Source organism: Pelmatolapia mariae, linkage group LG9 (assembly GCF_036321145.2).
Source record: "Pelmatolapia mariae isolate MD_Pm_ZW linkage group LG9, Pm_UMD_F_2, whole genome shotgun sequence".
In the NCBI taxonomy this organism is placed as follows: domain Eukaryota; kingdom Metazoa; phylum Chordata; class Actinopteri; order Cichliformes; family Cichlidae; genus Pelmatolapia; species Pelmatolapia mariae.
This window is the reverse complement of record NC_086235.1, coordinates 26,953,330-26,980,962: the sequence shown is the minus strand read 5'-3', so window position 1 is coordinate 26,980,962 and position 27,633 is coordinate 26,953,330. Positions and strand designations below refer to the sequence as shown.

Here is a 27,633-nt window from a genome sequence, read left to right as displayed (position 1 = left end):
ATAGTAACTACATGAATTGCAAAAAAGTGCAATAAAATACAAAGAAAATTTAAAATCATTTTTGTTTTGTTTTTTACAAATATTTCTAGTTAGAGAAATTTCAGAGGTTTATCCCTCAAAACTGTAAATGCAAAAAAGCTGCACATTGTTTCCAACCACAGGAAATTTGTTTTGAGTATTTTTGAGATTTTTATATCCTGCAGGAAAAACAAAATAAATATTATAATGCAAATTTGCAAAACAAACAGCGTGTGCATCAAAATAAACTATTGCCAACAGTGCAATTTGAGTTCTAAACATCCCAGAAACAATACAGAAAAGAATAAAGTCAAACATGACTTTTAAAAACACCAGTATAGGTATCCCTGAAGGCAGGTTTTGGCAGGTTAAGTCGGACATGCGGTAGTTCGCGCTGACATCTATTCCAACGTAGGAGGTGCTATGAACAGCTGATCGGATCGACAAAGCATGTTTCTGGTATTTTATGTTTTTTGCTGCAAATGCTTTTTATGCAGTTTTTGCAAATACATACGTGGAAGAAAACCGTGACCTAGGGCAAGCTGATGGCATAAGATGTAAGTACAACTCCTCCTAAATAAAATAATTGTGCTAGCTTAAGTGCAGTTCTACCGGGATTTTAAAATTGTTACGCAAAACGGATTGTTCCTGCTCCAATAGGCCTTAAAGGGTTAATGGAGTATTTCTTAACACTAGTATCTGTCACCTTCTGTGTCGAACTCATTGTTTTCTCTGCAGTGGCTGAGCTGAGTCCAAGTAGCTTAAATGTTCCTCTGCTGCTCCGTCAGACTCTTCTCCTCCTGCTGATCAGCTGGGACACAAAACAGAACTTTGTTAGGCTCCACACTGCACTGAAGTGTCTCATATGTTCATCTGAGAGCACAAACAACAAATTTTAGCTTCCCTGGGTGGGCAACTTGTTTTAAACGAACACAAAAGGTTTGAGCACCGATACCAAATTCAGCAGTATGGCGCACCAGTACCAGGAGAGCAGATCCTCTTTAAAAATGCCCTGGCCAAGAACGAAAACAGAACAATCAATGGAGCTGCATAAATGAGTACAGTGTTTCCCAACCACTGTGCTGTGAGAACTGATCAGGTGTGCCGCGGAAGATTAAACTATCTGAGTGGGTTTAGAAATCTGAGCCATGATCTGAGTAACCCTCATCACTCAGTCACACTCCGAATCTCTACTTGTATCAAGTCCATTGCACTACTTTCAAGCCTTCTGTCCACCTGTCCTCTAATGTGTGCCTTCCTCCTCTTTGTATATACTCCTCTTATATGTTATTTATTCTTACTGTCTTACTATTTATATTGTTTTCCATGCTGAGTTGGTGTGGAGCACCCACAATTTAGTTGAATATGTACAAAGACAATAAAAGACTATTTTATTCTATTCTATTTATCTTTGTTCCTACTTTTCAGTTTTGTTTGGAGCTTTAAAAAATCTGCAGTACATTTAAATGTGATAAGAACACAGATCCCCTCTTAATGTTTGAGGCTGTATTTGTTTTGAAAATGCATCTCTGGTATCTCTGGCCTATCATTATTATTTTGCTAACAGTTAATTGGGCTCATTTACTGAATACTGATCAGAATATATCAAATCATCTTTGAAATGATTCTAGCAACAGGCCTCTCAGAGTGAGGCCAGTTTTTACAATCACATGTCCTGTGGGCCGACACAACTTTGCCCTGATAAGACAAAGGCAGCTGTGTTTTAGCCTGGAATACATTTATTTTTACATTTCTCATAAATGGATTTCATTATAGCACTTTTAACGCCAACATGTTGGGATTTTTTTTTTGAGCTGGAAGTGACCTTATATGGATGAAGGGTGATGCTAGCTAGCTTGGATAGCAAGCTGCATTCAAAAACTGTGCAGGTGCCACAGAGATGCTAACTAACGCTTAGTAACAGACTAATAAAATAATAGAAACTCTGATTACACTTAGCTAATTTAAAAGCTTTCTTCTAATAATAACACTGTTTTCTTCTCTGTGTTTCATTAGCATTTGTTGATATCTTCGTGTAAATTAGTTTATAGCAGCTTGACTTGATGTAGAGGCTTTTTCTTTCAACAGGTTAACAAATAACTGACAACAGAGACCGAGGAGAGCAACAGAAAACTTCACTCAGGAGCTAAACTCAAGATTGAATGAACTCTGATCAAAGTTACCTTAGAGCTTCACTTTAGATGAGGAAGAACAATAAACTTAAACACAAACGCAAAGAAGCGGGAACTCTGCGGCTTCTTCTTCTTCTTTTGGGTTTTTCTTTGGCGGTTAGAGCTTTAAGGTGCATTACCGCCACCTGCTGGACTAGATGGTTCTTAAACTAAGACTAGAGATTTAAAAGTATTTTAGTAAACAATAAAAACAAAGACAAAATGTGTCAGTGTCTTATATTCATGAACATAAACATCAGATGGCTTCAGCTTACCCTTACCCCCATTTATTCATTGTTTTGCTTTAGTATAGTATAGATAGATACTTGGTCCCACTCAGTAAGGTTAGATCTTTTACTGGTTGATTGATGAACCTCACAATAACTTGTGTTGCTTTGCAGATAAACTCGGCCTGGTTGGTGCAAAAAGTCATTCATCTACACCATGAAGCCATGAAATCTCTGAATAACAAACAAACTGGAGCGTGAATGTTTCATAGAATTTGTCAAACAAAACATTGTTTTGTTGTTGTCTGTGGATTGAAGTGCACACTTGTGAGTCCTCAAAAGTTACTCATCAATCAGTGAACACATTTTTAAAATGTTAGTTTATGATAAGATAAGATAACCTTTATTAGTCCTACACGTGGGAAATTAATTATTAAATGGACAATGCAAAGTTACATAGAAAAATTAGAAAAACACTGGAATAAGATAAGAATAAGATATTGTACACAACTATACACAATAGAATAGAATAAAATAAAATACTATATACAGTAGAATAAATAGAATACAAATGCTATATACAATTGAGTATCATTTGTAAGACTTTTGAGCCAGATTTCTCTCCACATAAATGGCCAGTGTTCCCTGAATGCCTCACATACAGCTCCTTTTTTTTTTTTTGTTTGGTTCCATCAGAATTATTTTCTAAAGGCCAAGAAAGATGCCCAACAGATTTACTTTACCAAGTGGATCATTATGGCCTTGACATACTGGTCCATTTGATTGACCTTTTTTATTATTATGTATTTATTTTATTTTATTTTCAGCTGTTGCAGATGGGACAGACATGACTGGGGGACATTAAAAGGAGAAAGAAAGAAAGAAAGATAGAAAGAAAGAAAGAGAGGGAGAGAAATAAAAACAGGGAGGAAGAGGGACAGTGAGAAACAGCACCTAAAAACAATCACCTGGATCACCTGTTGAGAAAAGAAAAAACAGAAGAGACATTGGTATTACGCAGAGAGCAATTAGCTTGAAGAACTGTAGATTTTGACCAGTTTACTGAAGTTTATCAATGCAATTACCTCAGAGAGATTGGTTTGTGAGTTTTGGAGAAAAAGCAACACATCGTCTGCATAAAAACTGATCTTGTGTTCTACATTCTTGCATTTTATGCCCCTAATTACTGTAATTGCTGCTGCTAGTGGTTGGATAAAAATTACAAACAGTGAAGGGGAGAGTGGGCATCCCTGCCCGGTGCCCCTCAAGAGACAAAAGCTGGAGGATGTTTGGTCATTTGTTCTGACACAAGCTGTTGGGGAATGATATAATATTTTTAACCAGTTTATGAAAAAGTTTCTAAAACCAAATTTGGTTGCAAGTAAAAATTTCCAGTTCATTTTGTCAAAGTTCACTCTGAAGCCGTCTGGACCTGGAGCCTTATTATTGGGCATTGTTATCAGGGTGTCACTGGATATGCCTGGTGTCAGTGGCAAATCCAGTGCCATTGCTTGACTGTCTAGTAATTTTGGAAGAGTTACGTAGTCCAAAAACTGATCAATTTCATTTTTAAATGGGTTTATTTGTGGTGAGTATAAAGTTTCATAGAAATCCCTAAAGATGTTGTTTATTCTTTAAATCTTCAACAGCACATATAGTTGTTTTTTCTTTATTTATTTTTAACTGGTTAGCTAAGAATCGACCAGATTTGTTACCGTGTTTCAAAATTTCGCAAGCAAAGTCTTAGTATTTTTAAATGGCTGTACAAGAAAAAGAATGGCAGATGCACTGGCTGCATTTTTAGATGAATAGTTGTTTAGAACTTTAATATTTACAAATTTTTTGCATAATTTTTTAAAAATTTACAATTTATACTTGCATCAGGTGAGTAGTTTGAATAAAGCAATATCGATTCATTAAATCCTGAATTGACTTTTAAATATAACTGTGTTTTTGTCATGGTCCCCGTGCCTGCCCAGCCGGCCTCACAAGGCTACACTTGTGTGTTTGCTTTCTCTCTCTCTCTCCCCTACCTCTCTGCCTGGGCCTCTCCCCCACTACACACTATCGACTCTGTGGCTTCATTTAAAAAACTGCTTGAAACACATCTGTTTAGACAGGCATTTGGGTAATGTTCGTGTGTAATATGTTGTTTTGTTTGATACGCTTTTATATTCCCTTGAGATGCACTTTTTAATAGCTTCATGTCTTAAAAAGCACTATATAAAAAAATTGGATTAACTTACTTACTCTGGTTGCCAGTAAGCGCCAAGGCAAACTTTCATCCCAATCAGCCTTCAGCTCGGTGCAACAAGCATGTAGCAATGATTTTAAATGCTGATGGGAGCGTTCTAATGAATCCTTACTTTGACGATGACACACCAATGATTTATGTTTAAAATGAAGTTGTTGGAGAGCCTGTGCAAATAATCTAGAAGTAAAATTAGAGCCTTGATCCCTCTGAATTACTTTGGGAATCCCGAACACAGAAATGAGATTGTAAAAAGGAGAACATGCCTGTTTTCTTTGACTTGTTGGTCTTTGTGGATGATCCTCAGTTTGAGTTTCTTAGGCTCAAATCCCATTTAGTGTTTAAGATTTTGAATCTAAGGCCAGCTGCAAAAATACTCCTGTTCATAACTTTCAGTCACAAGCTGACATTGAGCCTCTTTAGTAAATCCAACAGCTTTTTAATGTCAAAAGACGGCTTTTAGCTGCTGCAGACATGAGTAGATCTGACCCTAGAGGTTCTTTCTTTCATATGCCAACTTTTGTAATGATATTTTTCACAGGCGTTTATCAATTTTTCAATGACCTTTTCTCATCAACATCAGGGAAAAAGTCTAGCAATAGGAGATAGGAGGTACTTTATGAACACCCACAGTCTCCCAAACTACTCCTCACCAGACTGTTGTTGTCTAAATCTGAATTGGAAATGATTATTCAAGCTTTTATTTCAGCTTGCTTAGATTATTGTAACAGCCGTTTTCTTTGTTTGAGTCAAAAGAATCTTAACTGTCTCCAGTCAGTCCAGAATGCTGCTGCTGCTGCTGCAAGTCTCTTAACAAAGGCATGAAAAAGAGAGCACATTACATAGGTTTTCTTCTCATTACACTGGCTTCCAGTACATTTTAGAATTCATTTCAAACTCTTAGTGCTGACTTTTAAAGCTCTGAGTCGTGACACTCCTGCCTACATCTCTGATCTGCTAGAACCCCACCCTCCCTCTCACAGCCTGAGATCATCTAATCAAAGGCTGTTGGTGGTCCCACAAACACGTTTTAGGATCAAAGTTAGATCTTTTAGAGCGGTGGCCCCCAGGTTGTGGAATGCTTTGACTCCATCTTTAGGTTTTTTAAAAAGCAGCTAAAGACTCATTTATTTAGCCTAGCTTCTAAATGGATTTGTGCTGTATGATGATGATGTATGTTTTATGTACATCTGTGTGATATTATTGTGAACCACTTTCGCCTCTCCTGTCCTGTCTTTCTTATCTTTCTCCATTTCCATGTGATGTTTTCTCCTTTTCTTCTCTCTCTCTGTGAAAAACAGCAGCTGAACCTTTAGCTAGCAAAAACAAAAACACCGTCCCACTTTTAACCCCTGAGTTTTAAACACGTCGTCTCTTTTTATGCGACACCCTCTGGTGATTAATATAAGAAACAAGACTGCCTTTCATGTGTTTCTGTTTAGGCTCAAATCTATTTAATGGTTGGAGGTTTTCTCAGTGTTCATCAGTCACTCATCTGTGTGGCACTGTGGCTTAGTTGGTTAAAGTGCCTGTCTAGTAAGTATTAAACTAGAAAACAGGAGATCCTGGGTTCAACTCCCAGCAGTGCCTAAAAGATAGTAGTTTTGTCTTTTCTCAGTCTTTTCCTGTTAGTCTACAGAGCTTGGAAAGATGAGTATCTGGATTCCTTTAAGGGACACATCCCACTGGTGTATAAATACCTGGGACTCTCCACCATTTCATTTTAGCAAGGGTCTCAAACTCATGGCTTACCTCACTCCTACTTGCAGCCCGTATGTAGACCTGAAGAAATATAATGCAGTTTGGCTGTTGAAGTTACTTTTGTTGTTATGGAGGATTTGTTTGTTGTTGAGTGCAATGTAAAAATAAGTTCTTTAAAAAGCACAAGATGATTTAATATGAAGGCAATATGAGCAGAGAGCACAAACTTGTTGAGGGATTGGCTGTGTTAGTTCAGTGCGAGAGTTATTTGTAAAGAAAACACTTTTCACTAGCAGTAAAAACTAATGTGTACACTTAGAGACCATTCTGACGTTTGACCAGAGTGCTCTCTCGGCTGCAGCGTAATATTAAAATCCACTTCAAAAGACGCTCATCAAATGTTTATAGTTTTTTAAAAAACTTCAATGACACTGGCCAGAAAGAGAGTACCAAGTTGTTTGTTTGGTAGTTCAGTGAAAGGCTTCAGTTAATTAAGAGTGCGAAAATAATTAATTCAGCTTTGCAGTTTTGTCTTGTTATTCAATATTTGAAAATAAAAAACGAACACAACACTTGGTTTTTGGAAATATTTGTGGACGTTTTCTACTTGGTCAAGGCCAATGAGGTCTTTCATATCAGATCTCTTAGCTGCCCCTAAATGAGTTACTATGGGAACATGTGTGATTTGCAGCTGTAGAGAACATCTCACTGATTGCTGGATCAAATAGAGGCTAAACAATATTTAGGTCCTGTAGACAACATATGGGCTCGTCCGGGATTTGAACCCGGGACCTCTCGCACCCTAAGCGAGAATCATACCCCTAGACCAACGAGCCACACACAAAAAAAATGCACCAAGTCTTTTTCTGAAAGTTACACACCAGAGCAAATGAAGCAGCATGTATGAAAGATTGTCTTGAAAGCTACCAGTCAAAAGTTTGGACACACATTGTCAGGGTTTTTCTATATTGTAGATACAAACTGAAGACATCAAATAAATGAAGCAAGAAATATGGAATCATGTAGCATCAAAAAGAATGATAAATAACTAAATATGTTTTATATTTTAGATTCCTGGAAGTAGCCATGCTTTGCTTATTTCACAGTGCCACAAACCCTTAGCCTTCTCTCTATGAGCATCATGATATATGAAATGGTTTTCACTTCACAGATGTGCCTTTTTAGGGTTCATTTGTAGGATTTCTCTTTAGCACATTTTCACATGAACGTCATACATCACCCAGAAAAACATCAATCACAAACCTATACTCTGCGTTTTTTCAACTCACTGCAGATGTTTGACCGGCCCATGCCACCAAGCACCGGCCATTATGAATTCAACCTCAGTGATTTCCACCCTGCTATTAACAACCCCGGGCTTCACAGTGCAAATTTTAAAAGAGAGAGTGGAGAGCTTTGCCAACAGCTCCTTAAGCTCTAATTGGAGAGTACAGTTGTATAAACATGCAATTAGACTTAAATAACATATCTGAAGAAGAATTTAATTGTGGGATGAAAAAAAAAACGATTTAGATATCAATGAGTTTTTTAAGGACACTTCAAGTTAGGCAAATGGAGAATGTGCGAAGTGAAGAATAACATGGATTAAAATACAAGTGTTGCTCTTTATTAACCTGTTGCATTGGCGAATCAATGTTAGCTATACAGGTGAACATACTCAGAGTGGGTAGAGTGAGGCTTTGTTACACCTTCTCTCTGAACACATCACCAGGTAATTTTATCAGCGCAAGCTCATCTAAAAATGTCAATAACTGATCAAATGAACCAGGACAATGAGGAGAGTCATGAAGTTTATTAGAAATAACCAAATGAAATCATACAAAAGCAGCCTGTATGAGTGACTTTTTTCAAGATCACTACACACACACACATCCATTTCCTGCTCAAAAGTACTCCACAACTAAAACTCTCCACCAACTACTAACTTTGGTTATGGAGTTGATAAACAAATGTATTCATACATAATAATAATATGGATCTGTGTGCATAACTCTGTTCACAACAATCCCAATTTGTACTCCACCATCATGTGTGGCTCACCCATCACTTCACTGTGGGCTGGATCTATAAAGGAAAAAGACAAAAGCACAGTATAAGCTATGGTTTCACGTCAACACATATATCACTGAAGGTGTAAAAGGGAAGGACAAGGTTCCGACCGTTGAGGATGTCTTCAAATCCAATGGACTCATCGCTGTTTCGCAGCGTATCGAGAGCCAAATTTGAGCTCTGTAGGAATGGGAGACGCTGGATCTGGAGGGAAAATACAGTTGGTGTCAGGACTGAGAAGGAAAAACAAAACAAAACACGAGAACACCTGAAAAAGGACTGCAGCTACCTGTCGTGCCGCCCTGTACTCCATTTGCAGTTTGAGAGGAGCGTGAAGACCCTGGATGTTTCTGAGTGTTGAGAAATTCATCTTATCCTGGTTCAACTGGAACTGCTCATGGAGAAACACAGAAAACAGTGAGATACCCACAGAGACGTATCTTTACTACTTGCCCTTTGTGTGTATTGTGATTAAACTGAGCTGTGTTTGACAAAAAAAGCTATTTTTATAGTAAAACCAAGCACAAAACACAAATACCATTTAAGCATTTCATGAAGACAGCATTAATTAGTTTAATGACTCACATTTTTTTCTGACAGCTCCAGCGGGTGGCTTGGAAGCAGTTCATTCTTAACACTGGTAAATCTGTTTAATAAAAGTAGAAGAGAAAAAAAGTGTTACAAAAAGCACATTGTTCTTTATTTGGGGGCTAATACAAAAATGTGTTTTTTGAGGTTAGCATGCAACTCAGTTTTATTTTTAACAGTTTCTCACCCACTACGGAGGGAGTCCTGCACTCCGTAAGCTCCCTGTGGAGAGAACCCAGCCACAGGTACACTGTCCTTAAGCTGAGAGCGAAGTCCTCTGGAATTCTGTAGTCCACATCAAAGACATACATAAACCATTTACATTTGAAAACACTTAGCTAATGGCTATCTAATGTAGCTAATAGCAACAAATACTGGAAGTTGTATTTATCTAAGGGACCTTGTGGCTAACCTAAGCGCTAGCTGGCATTAGCTCGAGTGACTAATCAAATTCACAGCTACTCAGTTTGGGCACGGTTAAAGACAAACAACTTCACCACCGAGACTTCAAATGATCACACAGATTATTAAAGCAAAGACAGTACGCAACAACAAGGTTTAAGATATTTAAAAATATGGTATAGGGATTAAAAACGCTATAATACCATCGTCACTTCGTTTGTTCCCCTTTCCTTTCGATACGCTGCTGTATCCGGTAGCGTCTCGTTTTGATGACGACACATCCGCTGATAGCGTTATGTACAGAATCACGTATTTCCAGTTAAACAGACAATGGTGTGCTGTACAGTATGTAAAGTATACGAAATCAATTCGTTATCACTTAATTGAAGATATAAACATGAACTCTATGCCAACTTCGTGTGGGGAATGATTATGATAAATACGTAAGCGTCCCCTGTGATAAACGTGAGGGGGTATAGCTCAGTGGTAGAGCATTTGACTGCAGATCAAGAGGTCCCCGGTTCAAATCCGGGTGCCCCCTGTTTTTCAATTTTGTGTTAGTCATTTGCAAAACTTTAATTTATCACCTTAATGACAAGTAAAGCTTTTGGAATTTAATGATAACAATAATAATAATAATAATAATAATAACAACCAGAATATCTGTTACATCAATTACCATACTATTTAGCATTACATCTACAGATATATGGCTTCAATCAAAACAAGTAACAAGTAAGGCTGACCTGTAAAATGCACTTCTCTCTACAGTGCTACAGTGTGCTATCGCAATGAGCTGAACACCCTCAGATATCAAGTTAAGAAACACAAAAGGCATAAATACAGTTAGGTCCAGTTGGGATTGTCATTTTGCCTTCATATACCACCAGCATATATTTGAAATTGAACAGTCAAGATGTGATTGAAGACAAGGAGAGTCATTTTCATGCAGCACTGGATTTTAAGATGCTCAGAAGTAGAAGTGCTTCTGAGCAGAAGAAGTATTGGAAAATTGACCAAATGTCTCATTATTCCATGAGAAACTAAGGATGTGGAATTGCTTCAGTAGAAGCTGGTGATCTGCCAGTTCAGTCACCTTAGCAATCCATAGGCACATGGTGATTTCCAGCTATCAGACGGATACAAACACACAGGATATCAGCTGTACGTTGATTTGCAGATGTTCGCGAGCTGATGATTAAGGACAATTTTTGGCAGTCTGACTGTCTGGAATTCGGAATGTGGTTTAACACAATGTTACTGTAACAAACTATAGTCTACACACTAACAAAAAATGACACACAGTGATGTCTACTTATATGACAGACTAACAAAGACTGTAAACAACTGCAAGTTTCAGACTTTATTAAAGTGAATACTGCAACAATAACAGTGTGGCACACTCCACTTCGAGACTGCACAGTTTTAACATAAATCATGTTTGTTCTGCTGCGTTTTCATCAGCCAGCTCGTGTGGATCTAACCTGGGTGGGTGAGAAGGGCCATCTGTAGGAGATATGAGAAAAAGGTGATGAAGAAAAAGGAAGACAGAATAGCATGAGACTGGATTATCAGGATCATCCAAAGACTTCCAAAGCAACATACATGATGTTGCCATGTTAGCTGTCAATTTAAAAAAATCAGATGGCAGTACAGAATACAGTATTTAGGGAATATTTTTACCTTTGCTCTGCTCAGAGGAGTAACTGCAGGCCAAATGTCTCCATTCCTCCATATACCTGCACAGGCAAGAGAGGAAAATTCATACTCGGGGGGGGGGGGGGGGGGGGGGACATCCCATGATGCAGGAAATTATAAGAAAAATTACAAATGCCACAAACATTCTAATCAGAGTGCCTTACTCCTCGAAATTTAGAGTGTTGGTCCAGGCCAGCAGCTCATCCAGCTCCCATTCCAGTATTTCATCATCTCCTTTCTTTTCAACGGTCTCCATCAATTCCTGGGCGGAACTCTCCACCAGGGCCGCCATGTGTCTGTGCTCTGCATGATCCTGCAGACGACCTTCTTTATACCTGTATGTAAGTAACAGGAGTGACAGCTCATTTAGCACAATTAAAACGACACACCACTATGTGTTTGTTAGCAAAGATGTGATTCTATAAGGTGGAGGTTTCTATCACTATTAATAAGTAACAGACACAAACTTCAGATTGCATGTACATTATTGTGATCACTGATGCTACAGTGGTTTGCTCGCCAGCTGTTTCATTTCACAAAAACATAAAGCACTTACATCTGCTTCAGCCATTCAATTTTCTTTCTTTTCCTCCACCTCTCTAAATCTTGCTTCCGCTGCAACTTGGAGTAATGAAAGTCCATTTTTTTGTCAGCACCGATCTCTGCAGGCTTATATGCTGAAACCACCTAAGAGAGAAGACGAAGCAAAAAACAAAACAAAAACAGACTTGCAGAACTTCGGCTTTTAGAGGCTTCCTGTTAAACAGCATTTGTAAACTTGCTGTAGCTCTTTGGCTCCCTATTTCTAAACAAATGGCAGAACTTGACTAAAGCAGAACAGAAAATCATTTTTGTTCCTCACCTTGTTACAGAACAGCCTCCAACTATTGTTCTCCATGCGCTGGTACCAACCCGATCGGTCATCCTTTGCGACAGCTGGGCCTTTGATGGTCTTCTGGGCCACAAGCTTCCTACGGCTTTGCTTGGTGTAGTCTTTTGGGCTGCCTGCACACACATCCGTAATGGGCCGATGGGTGAAGATCTTGTAATAGATATTAGGAGGAAAGTTGATCTAAAGTGGCAGAGAGGTTAGATGTCAGAAGGCATGTCTCTAATATCATATTCATATAGCTCCTGAGTGATCTATTCCTGACCTATACTATTTCCTCTCTGAGTTCTTACCCCTCCAAGTCGAAATCTGATAAACACTCCAGCTGCAGCATCCAGCAGTTCGGCCTGCCACAACAAAATCACATTTCATTTTGTTTGATTTGGTTTTATTTCATAGGGGTTGCAATTTCCATTACCTCTCGAGGATTGACAGTTTTGAGGATGGTCTTTGGATCCTGCTGTTTGCAGTAGAAAATCAGCTCTTTGAAATACCTGAAGACTTCACTGGCCTGCATTTGGGTAGATTAAAAAAAAAGTTGTTCCTAGAATTGTGCACATATGTGAGTCTGTGTTCCCATAGCAGTAGTAGCAGATGCTCCTACCACATATCCTCTCCAAGTCCTCTGAATTATTCTGGCTGCCACCTCCTGCAGTGTCCCTTGTTGGGGCTCCTCCTCCTGCAAGCTACAGAAGAGGAAACATGCGAAGGAAGGACAAAGAGACCTATTACTTTTTACATTACAATATATTGCATAATGTGTCTTATGATGAGTTCTACTGATAAGAGAACCAACAGTGGGAATATTTACTCTGATTTAGATACTTATTTTTCATATAATCTGGTGGTATGCACTTTTATTTCATTTAAATAATAGTCATTTTAATTGACTTCATATTGCTAATTCACCACACTTTTTTCTTTAGGAGGAATTAAGCTGATTTTTTAAAATGTGTGTTTTCCATTACTTTTAACAAACTGTTAAGGTTAAATGTTATTTTATAGATTAGGACTTTAAATATAAAAATGTGCAGTCATTTTCTAAAATATCATACACAGCAGCACATTTGTTGCCTATTAAATAGCCTTAGTAATACTATGCAGATAGCTTGGGGTATAGGTCCAACATAAAGTCTAATAATAACTTACTCAAGAAATTTCTGACATAGCATATTACTGTGATAAAATACAAATTGGGTTTTCTGTGTGTGTATGTATCAATAAAACGGCATAAAAACTTCTGCATAATGGAAAAGTCATGAAAAATGTTGTCCCACTATATACAATACAAAAACAACTTGATTTAAAGTTTGCAATTTATCTGGGAACAAAGCTAAGGCATCAAACAGCTAACGTTAGCTAACTTAAGCCAGGGAAATAAAATATACAGTATTTACATTGTGTGATACACACGTGACTTCTTATCATATGCAAACGTCATTGTGATGTAAAATACACATCACCTCATGACTGCTGCCAATTAATCTCTAAGCTTATCAGCTGATGACAGCAGATGTTTTGAAAATATTTCAGTAGGTTACTTGGCAACGTAGCCTGACATTAATTAGTCTTCCGGGAAATACTTTCAAAATAAAAGGTTCTTTTGCTCAGTTGTATTACTTAACGGCAGGACATAGAAGTTCATTATAAGTCAAGACCAAGACTGATATTTTACAAGGCCAGGTACAAATTTTTTAAGATACATCTTTATAGGTCTTGACTGGAGCCCTTTTTTGCCTTAAGAATTGCCTTAATTCTTCATGGCATAGCTTCAACAAAGTACTGAAAACATTCCTCAGAGATTTTGGTCCATATTGAAATGATAGCATCACACAGCTGCTGCAGATTTGTCCATGTTGTGATTCTCCCTTTCCACCACATCCCAAATGTGCTTAATTGGTTTGAGATCTGGTGACTGTGGGGGCCCTTTAAGTACAGTCAACTCATTGCTAGGTTCAAAAAACCAGATGATTAAAGTTTTGTGACATGGCATCTTATCCGGCTGGAAGCAGCCATCAGCAGCCATGGTCAGAAACAACACTCTGGCAGGGTGAGGCACTGGATATTTGATCTTTTTTGGACCATTCTGTGAGGTTTTGTGCTAAAATCCCAGCAGTTTCTGAAACACTCAGAGCAGTCACCAACAAACGCGTCATGTTTAGAGCCATTTAAACCACCTTTCTTCCCCATTCAGATGCTCAGTTTGACCTTCAATAGACCATGTCTACAAGCCTAAAGCACTGAGTTGCTGCCACATGATTAGCTGATTAGATATCTGCATTAACAACTTATTGAACAGGCATACCTAATGTAGTGGCAGATGAGTGTAGTTTTAATATCACTGACCATTAGATGGAGCTCTTTAACAAGTAACCCCAGCTTCTCTGGTTTTTCGACCACTGTTATGGTTGACATTAATCTTTAGTATGCATATATTTTCTGAAACTTTAGACTCTAACCATATTATATGCCAAATCCTTACCTCGAACCTTCTTCTTAATAAAACAACTTTCCATTAGTTGGGATTTGTTTATTTTTGTCACAAAAGGTGGGCACGTCCATTAAATATGCCTGTTTGAACAGATTTGTCCCCACAAAATGAGCAATACCAGTACCAGCACTCACATACACATACTGAATCAGAAAGGAACTTTTCAAATCTCTAATGAGTAATGTTCTTTTCTTTCAGCCTCTTGACTTGAACAGCCAGGCCAGGCAGCAAGACCCTGTGTTTCTTAGTCAACCCACTCAATTAATTTGTCAGATAGCGAGGCACAGATTCATCACCCAGCTGTGTGGGATTTCTCCATGGTAATAAGAAACTGCAGCAAATCAGAGCTCTTAATGTTGAAGTGACTTCATGCATTAGCACTAAAAGTCTACCAGAGCCCAGAGCCTGCACATGAGATTTTATTTCAAATACAGCATACTGAAGGAAATTTAGGAACCCAAAAGCCAAAAAAATTGCAGAATTGCCTTGTTTTATCTTGACGGTGCAAAGACAGGTGCAGGTGCTTTCATGAGTCACTGTCTCGACACTATCAAACCAATTCCACCAAACCCAAATGAATCAATCACATTCACACATAAAAACGAGACATTTATATTTCACTTTCTGCTCCTTCAGTTTCAAACTAAACATTTAAATAAGAAGTGAATTGCCTGCAGGCGGGCAGAATTTCTCAGCACTCTTTCTATATTTATTAGCTGCTGAATATTCAAACATGCATTTGTGGTCTATATATTACCCAGACTGCAGTCCTGTTTGCTTTCCAGATAAACTGTCCTCATAGCGTGGACGAGAACATTTGCAGATATGAATTGCTAACTAGACAGATGTCCTTTATGCAAATAGGCACAGAATGCATTTCCCAACCAAAGCCTGTGGGCATGTAGCAAAACTCATTTCACATGTATTCAAAGCAGGAGTCTATTTCTTTTCTCTGTGGGGGATGTGCTGTCACTTTGATTTCTAACAAGGACAGATATTTTTATATTATCTAGGCTGGTTTTTAGGGTGAATACTCAAGATATATTGGAGATAGTTTCAACACAGTTTGGATTCCTGAGTATGTATTGGAATTGTTGATATTTGGCCTAACCCTGTGATTTGACTGAAATTTGTGTTGCAAAGGCATAAGTCACACTACATTATAATAGCATGTAAAAAAAAGTACTTGACTGTTAAATCTGAAGTTTCTGCATTTCTGATGATACAACTCTCCTCCATTCTGCTTTGTCGACACCTTCGTACTTCGTAGCTGCTAACTGAAGCATTAACAAGAAGTTTGTCAAAATGAAGAAAAAATATCTATATATTCATGCAAGAGTATATGTCAGCAGGCTTAGGTGATAAGAATTTTGTTATCTCTACAAACTGAATCTAAAGTGCTCCTTAATTCACCCCGGTACCTCGTGGTTAATGACTTTGAAAAAGCACAAAAACCTATTTTTGCTATGTTGGAATATTAAATAAGAAGCTCTTTGTAGTCTGCTTTTGTTTTTTCAGATATTTTAACTATTGTTGACAGCTCTTTGACTAGGAGCATTTCCACTCTTAATTTACAAACTTCTAATAATTATGTTATTTCAAAGAAGCTTTCTCTTGTAATTTTAAACATACCATTCAGCTAACATTTTTATCTATGATTTTATTTTGAAAAACTGGTTTTCAATAATAATAGATAGTTACACAGCTGTGGTCATAAAGCGACATACACTAATGATTTAAATGAATGTCATGTTAATTTTTGAGATTTTAATTATTTCTTTCAACTGTGCAGGGTGGAAAAATTGTACTGTACACATCTTTAATGACAGCACTCACTGGATTGACCAGTTCAAGAAAGTCAGTGAAGATTAAGAAGGAGAATCGTAGATATACACAAGTTGCGAAAGTCTCTTGCATTCATTTATGAATAAGATCCCAAGAGCATCAGTTCAAGTTATTTAGATATGCCACAACTTTGTCAATGTTTGGAAGAAGATCTGGCGAAACTGTCACCCTTGGATGAAATTGGTTAGGATATTCAGGAATAACCCAGGAACCACCAAGGCTCAAGCCTGCCATGAACTGCTGGAACACCAGTGTTACTGTTCACGGCGATCTGTAAAGTGAACTGTAAAGCATTGTGGTGGTAGCATCACGCACTGGAGCTGGCGTTTTGTTTGCCAGTGGTACTGGTATATTGCAAAAAATTAATATAACAAAGAAGAAGGAGGACGTTTTTATTATTCTATCAACTTCAACAACTCATATCAGCAGCAAAAGGGTTGAAACTAGGGCACAACTGAGTGCTCCAACAAGACAATGAACCCAAACACACATCTAAACTGGTCTTGGAATGGATAAAGAAGGCTAACTTTAAGCTTCTTGAATGGCCTCAACAAAACTCGACCTCAACTGTACTGAAAATTTGTGGACTGGGCTTAAAAGCTGGGAACTCTACTAATTTTGCCAAGAGTGGTCAATTATCCTGCCAGAATCACACTGACTTGCAACTTCCTAATGGAAACCAAAATAAGTATTACTGGGAGTGTATGTATATATTTGACAAATATATTTGTATCTCTACATATACTTGGCCACAGGGGTCTATTTTTATCTTCCCTTTACGTTTCCTATATAAATTTAACCACTAGGTCAAATCAGACTTAAACATATAATAGAGTTCTGCTACTAAGAGGATGAAAAACAGCTTCATGTCCTGATACCACCAGCGTGTCATCTATTATGTTCTGTGTTGATGAAATTCAGTAGTGCATGTCCAATAGTTTCCTGCAGCTGAATGACTCCAAATCAGAATTAATTAGTATTACGCCAACTGGCCCAGCATTTGCAGCATTACCATTTTCTTTTCATCTCTTGAAATATTTAACCAGTACTAGACCAATTCTTTTAAGCTTTAATCTAGAAATGATCGTATATTCTTTTATCTCCTTTATGCTGCATTATTGCAGCGCTTGTTATTCAAGCATCAGAAGGTGAAACATCGTAAGACTAAAACTTAACTTGAAAAGCTCCTACAAGCCTTGTAACACGTTTGAAGGGGACTAGCCACATTGCACTAATCCTTGTTGCCCTTCAACGTTATCTAATGCCTTTCACAGCTTGTTTTTACAGACTTGAATGATCGAGTTCCTGCTTTTATGTGTGGGTTCTGCTAATGAGTCCAATTGCTGCTTGAGATTTTCTGGCAGAGCCCTGCTAACAGTTCTGAAATCTTGGCTAAATTAAAGGTGGTCAGGCCTTTTGTTGTTTGCACTGCTCACTTGTGGAGCTCACAGTCTAAGGATCCAAGACAGTCAAACACACTGTAGCAAAGCTCTTGTTAAAAACAACTTTCATCTGAAAGTTCTTTTCTTATTCTTTTTTGAAAGGTGCAAATTTATTGTCACAATCATGCTGCTGACCCCACCTTAAACAAAAGACAGAGGTATTTGCCATGTCCTTCTGTGTGGACAGACATGTGGACAGATTGCTTATTCATGTTCTTATTTTCATGTCAACCTTCTGCATTTTAACTAGGTGTGCCAATCTCAGCTTTTCATATTTCTCTCTCCCACTGCTTTCACTAATTTTTCTTTCCTGGCTCCAGATGTTATCAGTATTTCAGTGCCAGGGCCCCAGAGAGATGACAGCCAACTGAGGAAATGCTTTCTTCTTTTCAGACCCTCATCAAAATGGGAACATTTCAACTCCACCATCAAACACTGGAGGGGGAACTCAAAATTTTTAATCGATATTACAGCATTTATGTCACAACCTAACTGTTAAAGTCCCACAAATTTGATAAGTGCATTTTTGTGTTCTGTGGCAGGGAAAATTGTTCCACTCACAAGAACAGGGGAATAGTTAATACCTTAAACGGTAGGGGGCAGTATAAGACAAATTCCAAAGGGGATAAATACACAATAATGTAGTAACAATACAAGCCAAAGGAATATATATATTTGAATAATGTGTTATAGTCCAAGATCATAGATAACATGTATTATCAGAGATGTTTTTCAAAATCAGTTAATATAAATTATTTTTTTTTCAGTTTCTGTGTTTGATATCTTTATATTGGAATACATTTTCAAATTAGTGATGTGCTGTGAAAGCTGTATTATTTGTTTTAAGTCCGACCCACCTTTTCAGGCACGACAAACACAAAAGTATTACTTTGATGTGGCATGAAAGAAACATTACTGTCATTATTGCACAGAAGAGACCAGTGAGTGTCAGATAGGCTGCTTTGTCTAAGGTGGTTAGAAAAAGCAGCCAGTTGGATTCAGTCACGAGCAACCCAATGAGCCCTTTTTTTTCCGACTCATTGTATCTCATTAGAGCTCTTTGTAAAATACAATAGAGGACAATGAGTTGGCATGATGGCAATCTGTAGTGCAGATTGTTAGTACCAATTCTGTTCGATCAGTAAAGACTTTTTACAATGCACAAAAAAGAAAATCTGAATCACTAAACAATATCAGATATAGAACAACAGCTGAAAGTAAAAATGTCCTCATGGCAAACACAGGATGTCTTCAGCTCACTGCCTGTGCCAATTATACGTCCAAAAAAGATCACGAAGACTGGTATGTGCCATATAACAACTATAACTATGGCTAAATCTTGGTGGAAAACATTCCAGATATGAAGAACAATACTTGGTTTACAGTTAATAATTAATGTAGAAAGTTTGTATGAATAATACAGAGAGAGAAAACATTGTGGGACTAATTATGTGTGTGGGTATGTTTGGATGATGCATCTGTAAACATACACAAGGGTTTGCATACTTCTCTGTGTCTCTGTTTACAGTTGTATACACACTGTATGCTCATGCTGCACATGTGCATGACACAGCTAACTTGTTTGCTGTTCTGTCGTGTTTGTACGTGACGATTAAGCTGTCCCCACTCCAGACTGTAATTATGGATCACAGCCAGTGTCACCAGGACAACTTTTACTTCATCACTCAGTAAATGTTCTCACCATCACACACACAAAAATAGTAGGGTAAGGCTAAAATGACCTTTTACTGTTGTTAGTTAATTAGTTAATCTGCTGGATTGCTAACCTCTTGCTCTCTCTCACACACACACACACACACACACACACACACAGCCCTACTGTGTATACAAATGTATTGGAATACTTGGATAGCCTGACGGACTGCATCTGTCTGTGCAAGCACCCAATTTGCTGAACTTTGAATGAACTAGCATACTGACCGTTCAGTATTACCTGATTCACTTGGCTAACATATAGTTGCCTAGACTATGCAGTACGACCTTATGTTCTACTGCAGGTTTGTGTCCAGCATTCAGCCTCTATTTATTTCTGTCTTTCTGTAAATATCCCATTATGCAGCCATTTGATGCTGGGCAGTTGCCCGCTGGAACTGAAGACAACCAGAGGAGTGTACTACAAAGGGAGATTAATGGCTTATTGAGGTATGTCGGGTTTTCAGTGTCACGAAGGTGGCTCTCTTCTTACCTGGCTCGATCACCATGGTAACTAATGCTGATCTGTATTAAGCTATATTCAGTCTCTCTCTCTCTCTCTCTCTCTCTCTCTCTCTCTCTATATATATATATATATATATATATATATATATATATATGTAAATGTAACTTGTGAAGTCATGTATTGTTAATGGCATCAAATGAAGCTGTGCTGTGTATGTCGCATTTCCACCTGACAAACTCAGTTCATACTGTGCATACCTAATTAGCTGATCTGATACCACTGAGTAGTTCTTAATGTTTAAAAATGTCAACAAGTAAATTTCAGAGCTCAATGTGCAGCTGCTACATTAGAATCAAAATACACCACTGCTCTGAGTGGTCAAACAAATATACTCCCCTTTACCGCCTTTTCTAATGTACTTTAGTCCCTGGATTTTGAGCTGCTTTGTAGCTCTTTACATTTGTGTTATGTGCTTTCTGGTTGTGTTTACTGCCACGTTAGTGCTCTAAGGAGTGTGTTTGATTACTTGTTGGATTGAGTTTGGGAATTTCTGTCTTTATGTGTGCATCAGTCTTATTTTGTTATTTCCTGTTTTACTTGGGTAATGTGTCACATGGCTTCCCGTTCATCCCCTCCCATGCCTGTGCGCGACTGCTTTCACCTGTCTCATTCCTGTTGCTCATTCTCTGATCAGTGCAACGTGTATAAATAGTCCTGTCTTTATCTTTTGGCTCTTGCCAGACTGTGTGTTAATAAACTCTGTTGTGCTGATGATATTTTCTTTGTAATTCTCATAGATTTCTTGCTTGTTTTTTGAAATTGAACAGCTCACCTTTTGTTTTACATCACCTGCCTTTGTGTCCTGAAGTTGTGTCCTCGTCAACACAATACAACAGCCAACTTTTAATATCCTTTATATGTTTTTATCATCCACTCTCTGATATTGTCTGAATAAAGCTCATAGGGAGGCACTTGGTCAGTTTTGTGTGGAAGAGTCAACCAGTCCTTCCTGTCCAACCCTTTGTGTGAGTGAGCACAGGGCAGACAGCCCGATGTGGTTTGGGGTATGCGGTTTTGTCAAACCAGCTAATGGGGAAGAAAACCCGGATGTTTACTTCACTTGTCTGATTAGAGGGAACTAAAACACAACAGGGAGCAATAAAACACAAAGAATGAGCTAAAAGATGCAGTGTAACTGCTTATATAAGAGCTGCAGTAGGATGATGATGTTTAGTTGGGACATCTCTAGAAAGAACCTCACTTGCTAAGACAATTGATAATAAAGTCTTTAAAGAATGCTTTGAACTATCTGTGTCACAGATCTCACGAAGCCAGTTTCGCCAAAGACTTCAAATAACTGATATGCATAAGCTGGAGATTTTTTTTCCCAAGGTCAATATTCTTTGTCTTTCTGCGAGTTATAGGACAATTCATAAACATTTATTCATTGTATTCAGACCAAGCTGCATATGTAAGGGCATCTGATATGAAGTATAATGCTCACAAAGGCAGAAGGACTTGATTGCAGGAGGAGATTGATTTTTAGTGATTCAGTGACCCTTGGAGGCTCTATCAGATGTTATGAGTGGAAGAAAAATAGATTTTGTACTGTGCTTCAACACCTCACACCAGCAAAGAGACAGCCCAGCTAGCGTCGCACACTGTAAGACATTTGTTTTGGTCTTTAAATGAACGCATAACAGTTTTTTCATGTTTCAATATGAAAACACTCCCTGTTTTTATTTATTATTGTCATGAAATTAGGAGGGAAATATAAACAAGGTGTGGGTTTGATGGGAACTCCTCCAGTGACGCACTGTAAATTGAACTGACAAGAAATAGATGAGACGGTGCTGCGCTGACCTCTAAAATGTCATAGATATACAGAATGTACTTCATCAGATCACTTCAGCATGTACACACATAAATCAATATGTGGGACAATAGAAATAGCTTCTTCCAATAAAAGAAATAATGGACTCAGGGGTGGAGGCAGAGAACATACTGTACAGTGAGGTCTGTAAGCACCATCAGTTTGTCCTTTTATTTTCTTCTTTCTCTACCAACTCTTTTTTTTAAACTTTATTTTGTTTTCTCATTATCTTCTTCTGTCTGCTGGCCCTCTGATATATAGGACTCTACAGCACAGTCACCCCCCCCCCCCCCCCCCCCCCCAATCTCTTTGTGTGTCCTAAGTTTCTTGTCACCGGGAAGTTGTGGCGCTGTGTGGGCGTCCACGGTTTGAGGCAACTGCAGCTCTCTTTCATCCTGATGGAGGGCCTCCATTAATGACACTGCTTCTTTCCTCTCTCTCCTCTGTCTCTGTTGCAGCGTATCACATCATCTCACATTAGAAAAGACCAGAGAGCTGAAAACTCATTTGCCTTTTTGTCATTACTTAACTGAATACCTTCCCTCTGGTTTTCATCTCAAAGATCCTTCCACTCTTTACCTACACTTCCTCTGTCCATCTGCTTGCTCTCTGCCCAGCTGTTATCTGTCCATTCTCCTTGTTATCAAGCTTGCCTTCTGGTTGCCTGTTTCCCCTCTGTGTCTCTCCCTGAACCACCTGCTGACCCTGTCATTCTGGGTTTCATGCCAGCTGCGTTTCCGATTGCTGCAAGGGAGAAATTGCTGTTCTATAAAAAGAAAAAATGATTGAGAGCGGTGGTGGTCATCCTGTGGCTCTCCTGAGTCAAAATACAACACATTTTAATCCATTCATTAGGTTTATTATATTACCTTAAACTGACTTTTTATTGATTTGCTATAAAAAGATTCACCTTTGTGCTTTTACTTCACAGTTTACGCCCTGCATGACGGTACAGTTTTACTATTGTTAAATGTTTATTTTCAGTAACACATGTAACAAAATATTTTCCCCCTTATGCATATGTTCACAACAAACAGCCCGTGTGTATAGATGTTTGCTAGCTATGCCAGGCTTAGCTACATTGCTCTCTGTAGACTTTTAGAATCTGTCCTTTCTGTTTATTTACAGAGAAGAGAAAATCACAGGCCACACAGAAGAGGGTTAATCTGGGGGAGGTCCAGAGGTCAGAGGGCAGTCCAAACATCCAATCCTCACGACCCACGCACACTCTCACGGTTTGAGGGGAAACTCTCTCGCTCACCTCACTCCAGGGACACGACGAAGGGGACAACAACCTGAACAGAAGGAAGGCAAACAATCACCGAGGGAAGCCACGAGGAAACACACGACAAGTCAACTAGAGATTGAGCCGGGGTCTCGCTAACGGTGTAGGTTAATGTTCCAGCCATGAACAGCTGTCTCTCTGTGCCTTAAGAAGGGCTGTGATTGTTCCTCCACTGCAGGTGGGTGAACAATCACAGGTGAGTAGGGCAGAGACTCAAGAAGAGTCCAGCCTACGATCAACACTGCACATACACACAAAAACAAAGGGAGAAAGAGAGAAACAAGGAGAATCCACCAGGAGAACCAGGGCCACGAGACAGAGAAGCTTTAAAAACTGGATGGTGCTACTGCTGTTTGCCAGATGGTTAATGCCTATATATATGTATGTGATTAGGGCTTCTTTGTTACCTGCCAGTTTTTTTACTCTTTGTTCAGTCTCCTTTGTAGTCGATCATCGTGTAAACCCGTTTTCCTGGATTCCTGCTTTTGTGAGGAGTTTTGCTATCACCACCAGTCGCTGTTGCCTGAACCGGTCAGTTGCTCTTGGGACCTGCAAAGGAAAGGACTTACCCTTCTCCACCTGCCTCTTCACTTCTCACTGCTGCTCCCCCATTCATCTTGGACTTCCACTTGACAGCCATTTACCCCTCCAGAGCATCAAGTGCTCAAGAAACAAACAAATACTGCAAGATCCTATTGAACTCACCTTGGCCTCTCTGCCAGTGCTCCTGGTTATATTTGAAAGGTTATCTTCTCTAGCTGCTTATCTGCTCTCCTTTATTTCATTCCTGCTCTCAGTAAACAGTCGACACTCTGGTTTCTGAGTCCAGTTTGAGCTGACAGATCCTGTTTACATATTTTATTTTTCTATACTTTTTGCATTTGTCGATGTAGTGACGAGTTAAGAGTGTTTGTGTATAGTGACCCAGTAATCTGTACCATCAATAAGCGTGGTCTCCAACAGTATGTGTTTTCAACATGACTGAGGGCTGTAAATGACAAAAAGCTAAACATATGAAATGTCACTGTGCGGTACAAGACGCTCAGATGGACAGACAAGTACACTATAAGGCCCTGAAGTGTGAAGCAAACAGAACAATATTTTCTTTGAACATCCAGTTTGCATATAGATCTAATCATCAATTGCAAAGTGGTTTCAAAAAAGCTTGAAGTCCCATTGTGTCTGTTTCTGCATTCACATCAGGTGTGTGCAATCAGGAAAAGATTGTTCTGAATTACACTTAAATACTGACAAGACTGCACAACCATACACACACACACGTGTGCAGCATTACAATCCACAAGAAGCCCAGCTTTGATTGCTGCCTTTTTTTTGTCTTGTTATTATAATTCATTTAAGCAGGAGCCCGACAAGATTCGAGGCTTCATTAGGCAAAGCCTTCCTGTTTTCCATCAGAATGTAATTGAATGTACACAGATATCCGCCTGTAAACAACATAACCTCTGAGGGTCTCCGTTACCACTTCCTTTAATAAAATCTGACAATTCATTATGTTTGATGAATGGCTCGTTGGAATAGTTTCCTCGGGGCAATTAAATAAATGTGAGCAGTGAGGTGTGACATCATGAATTGTATAGATTTAACAAAAAAATGGAGACATATTGAGGCAAATACATTTTCTGCACTGTGTAAAATGGCTTTCATTTAGAGCAGAACAGTTTTGTAAGACTTGCATTATAATGCATGTTGATGACAAATATTAGCTCAACAGAGATTAATACTTAGATAATTTGCCGGCCAGTAATATGAGGTAAACTGTTTCATGCAGCATGTGCAATGTGCATGATCACAGGGGTGTCTTGTTTACCTGGAGGAAAAGCTGTTCTAATTTTTAAGATGACTGGAAATTGTTTCCTTTAGGACCGGCATCGCGTGAATAGCGTGCTTTACTGCTTCCTGAAGGGATATTCTTCTGAACTTTTCATCACAGCAACAACAGGTATGAAACAAAAAAATTCAAAGAAAGAAGTAGTTTAAGTATTCACTTGAGATTACGCTTTAGCTTTGCAAATATTTGACCAAAATTTGGAACATGTGAATCAAAGGCAGTGCCCTGACTTCCCTGAGTCAGCAGAAGGCAAAATATCATTAATTAAGAAAAGCCTGTGCAGCAATGGATGATACAAGGATTCTGTGCTTTGTAGAGCACTTTGTACTTTTCTTTTTTTTAACTTTTTTCTTCAGGCCTGTTATTCTACTAAACTATTTAATCCTTGTTACATGTGCAAATTATTCCACCTGTCTCTCCTTACACACACACAAACACACAATAAACACCAGCATCTCTGCAAACACAGGTAAATTAAACTCCAATTTAAAATAATGATAATAATGAAAAAATTACAGAAAAGTCAGAATTTTGAACTTTTTTTCTTAGTGTGTTTTCTCTCATTTTAGGAAGATGATGGTTTTGATCAGACACAGTTTTGTCAAAGAGGTTGGGTACATCTGTGTATCAGGTGTTGGTTACAGATAGAAGTGTTGACATGAAACTTTGGCGAGGCAAATTAAATGTAACTGAAATCTGAAAGCATCCTTGTTTAGTAAAACCCCAAGAAAAACCTTGGAAGAAATTTCATTTCTTAAGGCTCCATGTTGGAAATGCCTGACTTTATATTTAATGTTTACAGTGTGGTACAAAAAATGTCTTTGGTCTCTTTAGATTTTCCCTCCTTTGAAACAACTTTACAACATTTTTTATGTTGGTCTTTATTGTCATCGAGTCATTTCAAAAACCCTGGGTCCAGAAGTTGCTCCCTGGCAGAAACTGACACGCCCCGTCCTCGGCTTCCAAACATTTGCTAGTTTTGTGTGTGTTTTTCTGAAAGAAACTTTGTTTTTTATATACCTTCAGTTTTTTTGGGATAGTTCTTCTGATAAATAATAATAAAAAAAAACACATCTTCAATTGTGAATTACAGCTGGACTTCCTGTTCTCAGGACCGAGGCAGGAACACCCTCTTAAGTCCTATGTTTCACTTAATTACCCCCTAAGCTGGGCACAATGCTTCGCACTTAAATTTGATAAAGGCTTAGAGTTACGCATTATTAGTGGCTGTTTTGAAGCAATGTTGCACACTGTTTTGTCTTGTTAAACTTTCCATTGTACTGAAAGACACTGCAGGGAGCCCACTGTTCACTGTCTCCGGTATATACATTTACAAGGCCAGGTTTATGAAGTCTAAAATTAACATCCAAAGTTAACATTAAGCCCTAGTCGTAGCGACGACTACAACTCTGCCTTCTTTCCAAATATGGTTTTGAGTCTGCCCCTGCCATGTTGTTGGGAATCTAACTGCTCTCACATTAACACCTACTGTGCAGCCAATTTGTAACGCACATCTTTGGCCTATAACAGCCATAGCACCTGGGAAAAACTCATATACAGGCCTCCAGCTATCCATCACATCAAACTCTGAGGCCGTTTATCAATGCCCAAGTACGCGAGTACGTACTCGCGTTCTCGGTAGGTACGTACTCGCCGAGAACGCACGGGAGTACGTACCCGCCGAGAACGCGAGCACGGACTCGCGATATGTACAATTGGAACACCTGCGTACGTGATGATGTCACAGGTCCGGAGTTTTTACTGCCGTCCCCTCTTAACCCTAGAACACTATCGCTATAAATAGTAACACATCACTAGTGCCGGGTGATTTTTACCCGATATAATATAACCAATGAAAAGTAATCAAATATATCAAAATATGACAACACATGACAAATTAGAGTGGTCTTCTTTTACTTTCAACTGTGCCATGTCTAACAAAATGAAAAATAAACCTCCTAAAACAAAATAATGACTCTGGAAAGCTGGTCTTTGGTCCACCCATTCCTGGGACATTTGAGACTTCCGTGGTGAAGGCACAGGCTCCTCGACACACAAACAGCTGGAGGAGGGAGAAATCATGTAAATGTATTTTCTCGGGTATAAATCACCCGGCGATAGTGTTCTAGGGTTAATTTAACTGTGAGTAACATGTTATGAAGCTTAACTTTAATCACAGCCAAACCGGTTTACTCAGGAACAAATAAAACACTGAAATAAACCAAACATTAACATTTAGAAGTGATCTAAGTGACTTATATATCATTTTTAACCTCAGTAGTGAAACCTCTATTAATAAAAATAGTGTACATGTACATACGTGTACATACCTTAATAAAAACAAGCAGGTGAGATGTTAGAACGCTTTTATTTCTATTCTAGTGGCCACTCAATACTATAGCTGCTGGAGTTTCTTTAACCTGAGTAGTGAGAAGTCCGCGAGGGGGGGGGTTGAAAACGATGTGACGGGAGTCCGCTGTTGAGTTTTGGACGAAATGCATTCTGGGATATATAGCTGCCCCAAGTCTACACCGATGCATGCTCGATAAAACGGGCGGCTCGAGAACACATCCGGGACTTTTTCGCGTTCTCGGCTTGATGCGTACTTCGAATTGGAACAGTACTTGGTCTCCGACTGATGACGTATCACGAGT

The 27,633-nt window shown here is 38.7% G+C and overlaps 2 protein-coding genes and 3 non-coding genes across 5 annotated transcripts; 2 read left to right on the top strand and 3 right to left on the bottom strand.

Annotated features, from left to right (window-relative positions):
- The first annotated feature begins 6,168 nt into the window (after positions 1-6,168).
- Positions 6,169-6,257, top strand: trnat-agu (transfer RNA threonine (anticodon AGU)). Its single transcript is given in 2 exon segments — positions 6,169-6,206; positions 6,222-6,257. It is a non-coding gene; the product is annotated as a tRNA-Thr (tRNA).
- Positions 6,258-7,132: 875 nt separating this feature from the next.
- On the bottom strand, positions 7,133-7,204 carry trnap-agg (transfer RNA proline (anticodon AGG)). Its single transcript has one exon. It is a non-coding gene; the product is annotated as a tRNA-Pro (tRNA).
- A 962-nt stretch (positions 7,205-8,166) lies between these two features.
- pomp (proteasome maturation protein) lies at positions 8,167-9,699 on the bottom strand. The gene is made up of 6 exons (XM_063483763.1): positions 9,632-9,699; positions 9,214-9,311; positions 9,024-9,084; positions 8,728-8,829; positions 8,549-8,642; positions 8,167-8,453 (listed from the first exon to the last, which is right to left on the bottom strand). Exons 1-6 carry the CDS (start codon positions 9,632-9,634, stop codon positions 8,386-8,388), a joined length of 426 nt encoding a protein of 141 aa, XP_063339833.1. The 5' UTR covers positions 9,635-9,699; the 3' UTR covers positions 8,167-8,385.
- Positions 9,700-9,897: 198 nt separating this feature from the next.
- Positions 9,898-9,969, top strand: trnac-gca (transfer RNA cysteine (anticodon GCA)). The gene has a single exon. It is a non-coding gene; the product is annotated as a tRNA-Cys (tRNA).
- Positions 9,970-10,863: 894 nt separating this feature from the next.
- Positions 10,864-23,770, bottom strand: lg9h11orf65 (linkage group 9 C11orf65 homolog). The gene is made up of 9 exons (XM_063483239.1): positions 23,700-23,770; positions 12,620-12,701; positions 12,434-12,526; positions 12,309-12,362; positions 11,989-12,198; positions 11,683-11,813; positions 11,291-11,461; positions 11,112-11,167; positions 10,864-10,934 (listed from the first exon to the last, which is right to left on the bottom strand). The coding sequence occupies exons 1-9, from the start codon at positions 23,768-23,770 to the stop codon at positions 10,864-10,866; spliced, it is 939 nt and encodes a 312-aa protein (XP_063339309.1).
- Positions 23,771-27,633: the final 3,863 nt, after the last annotated feature.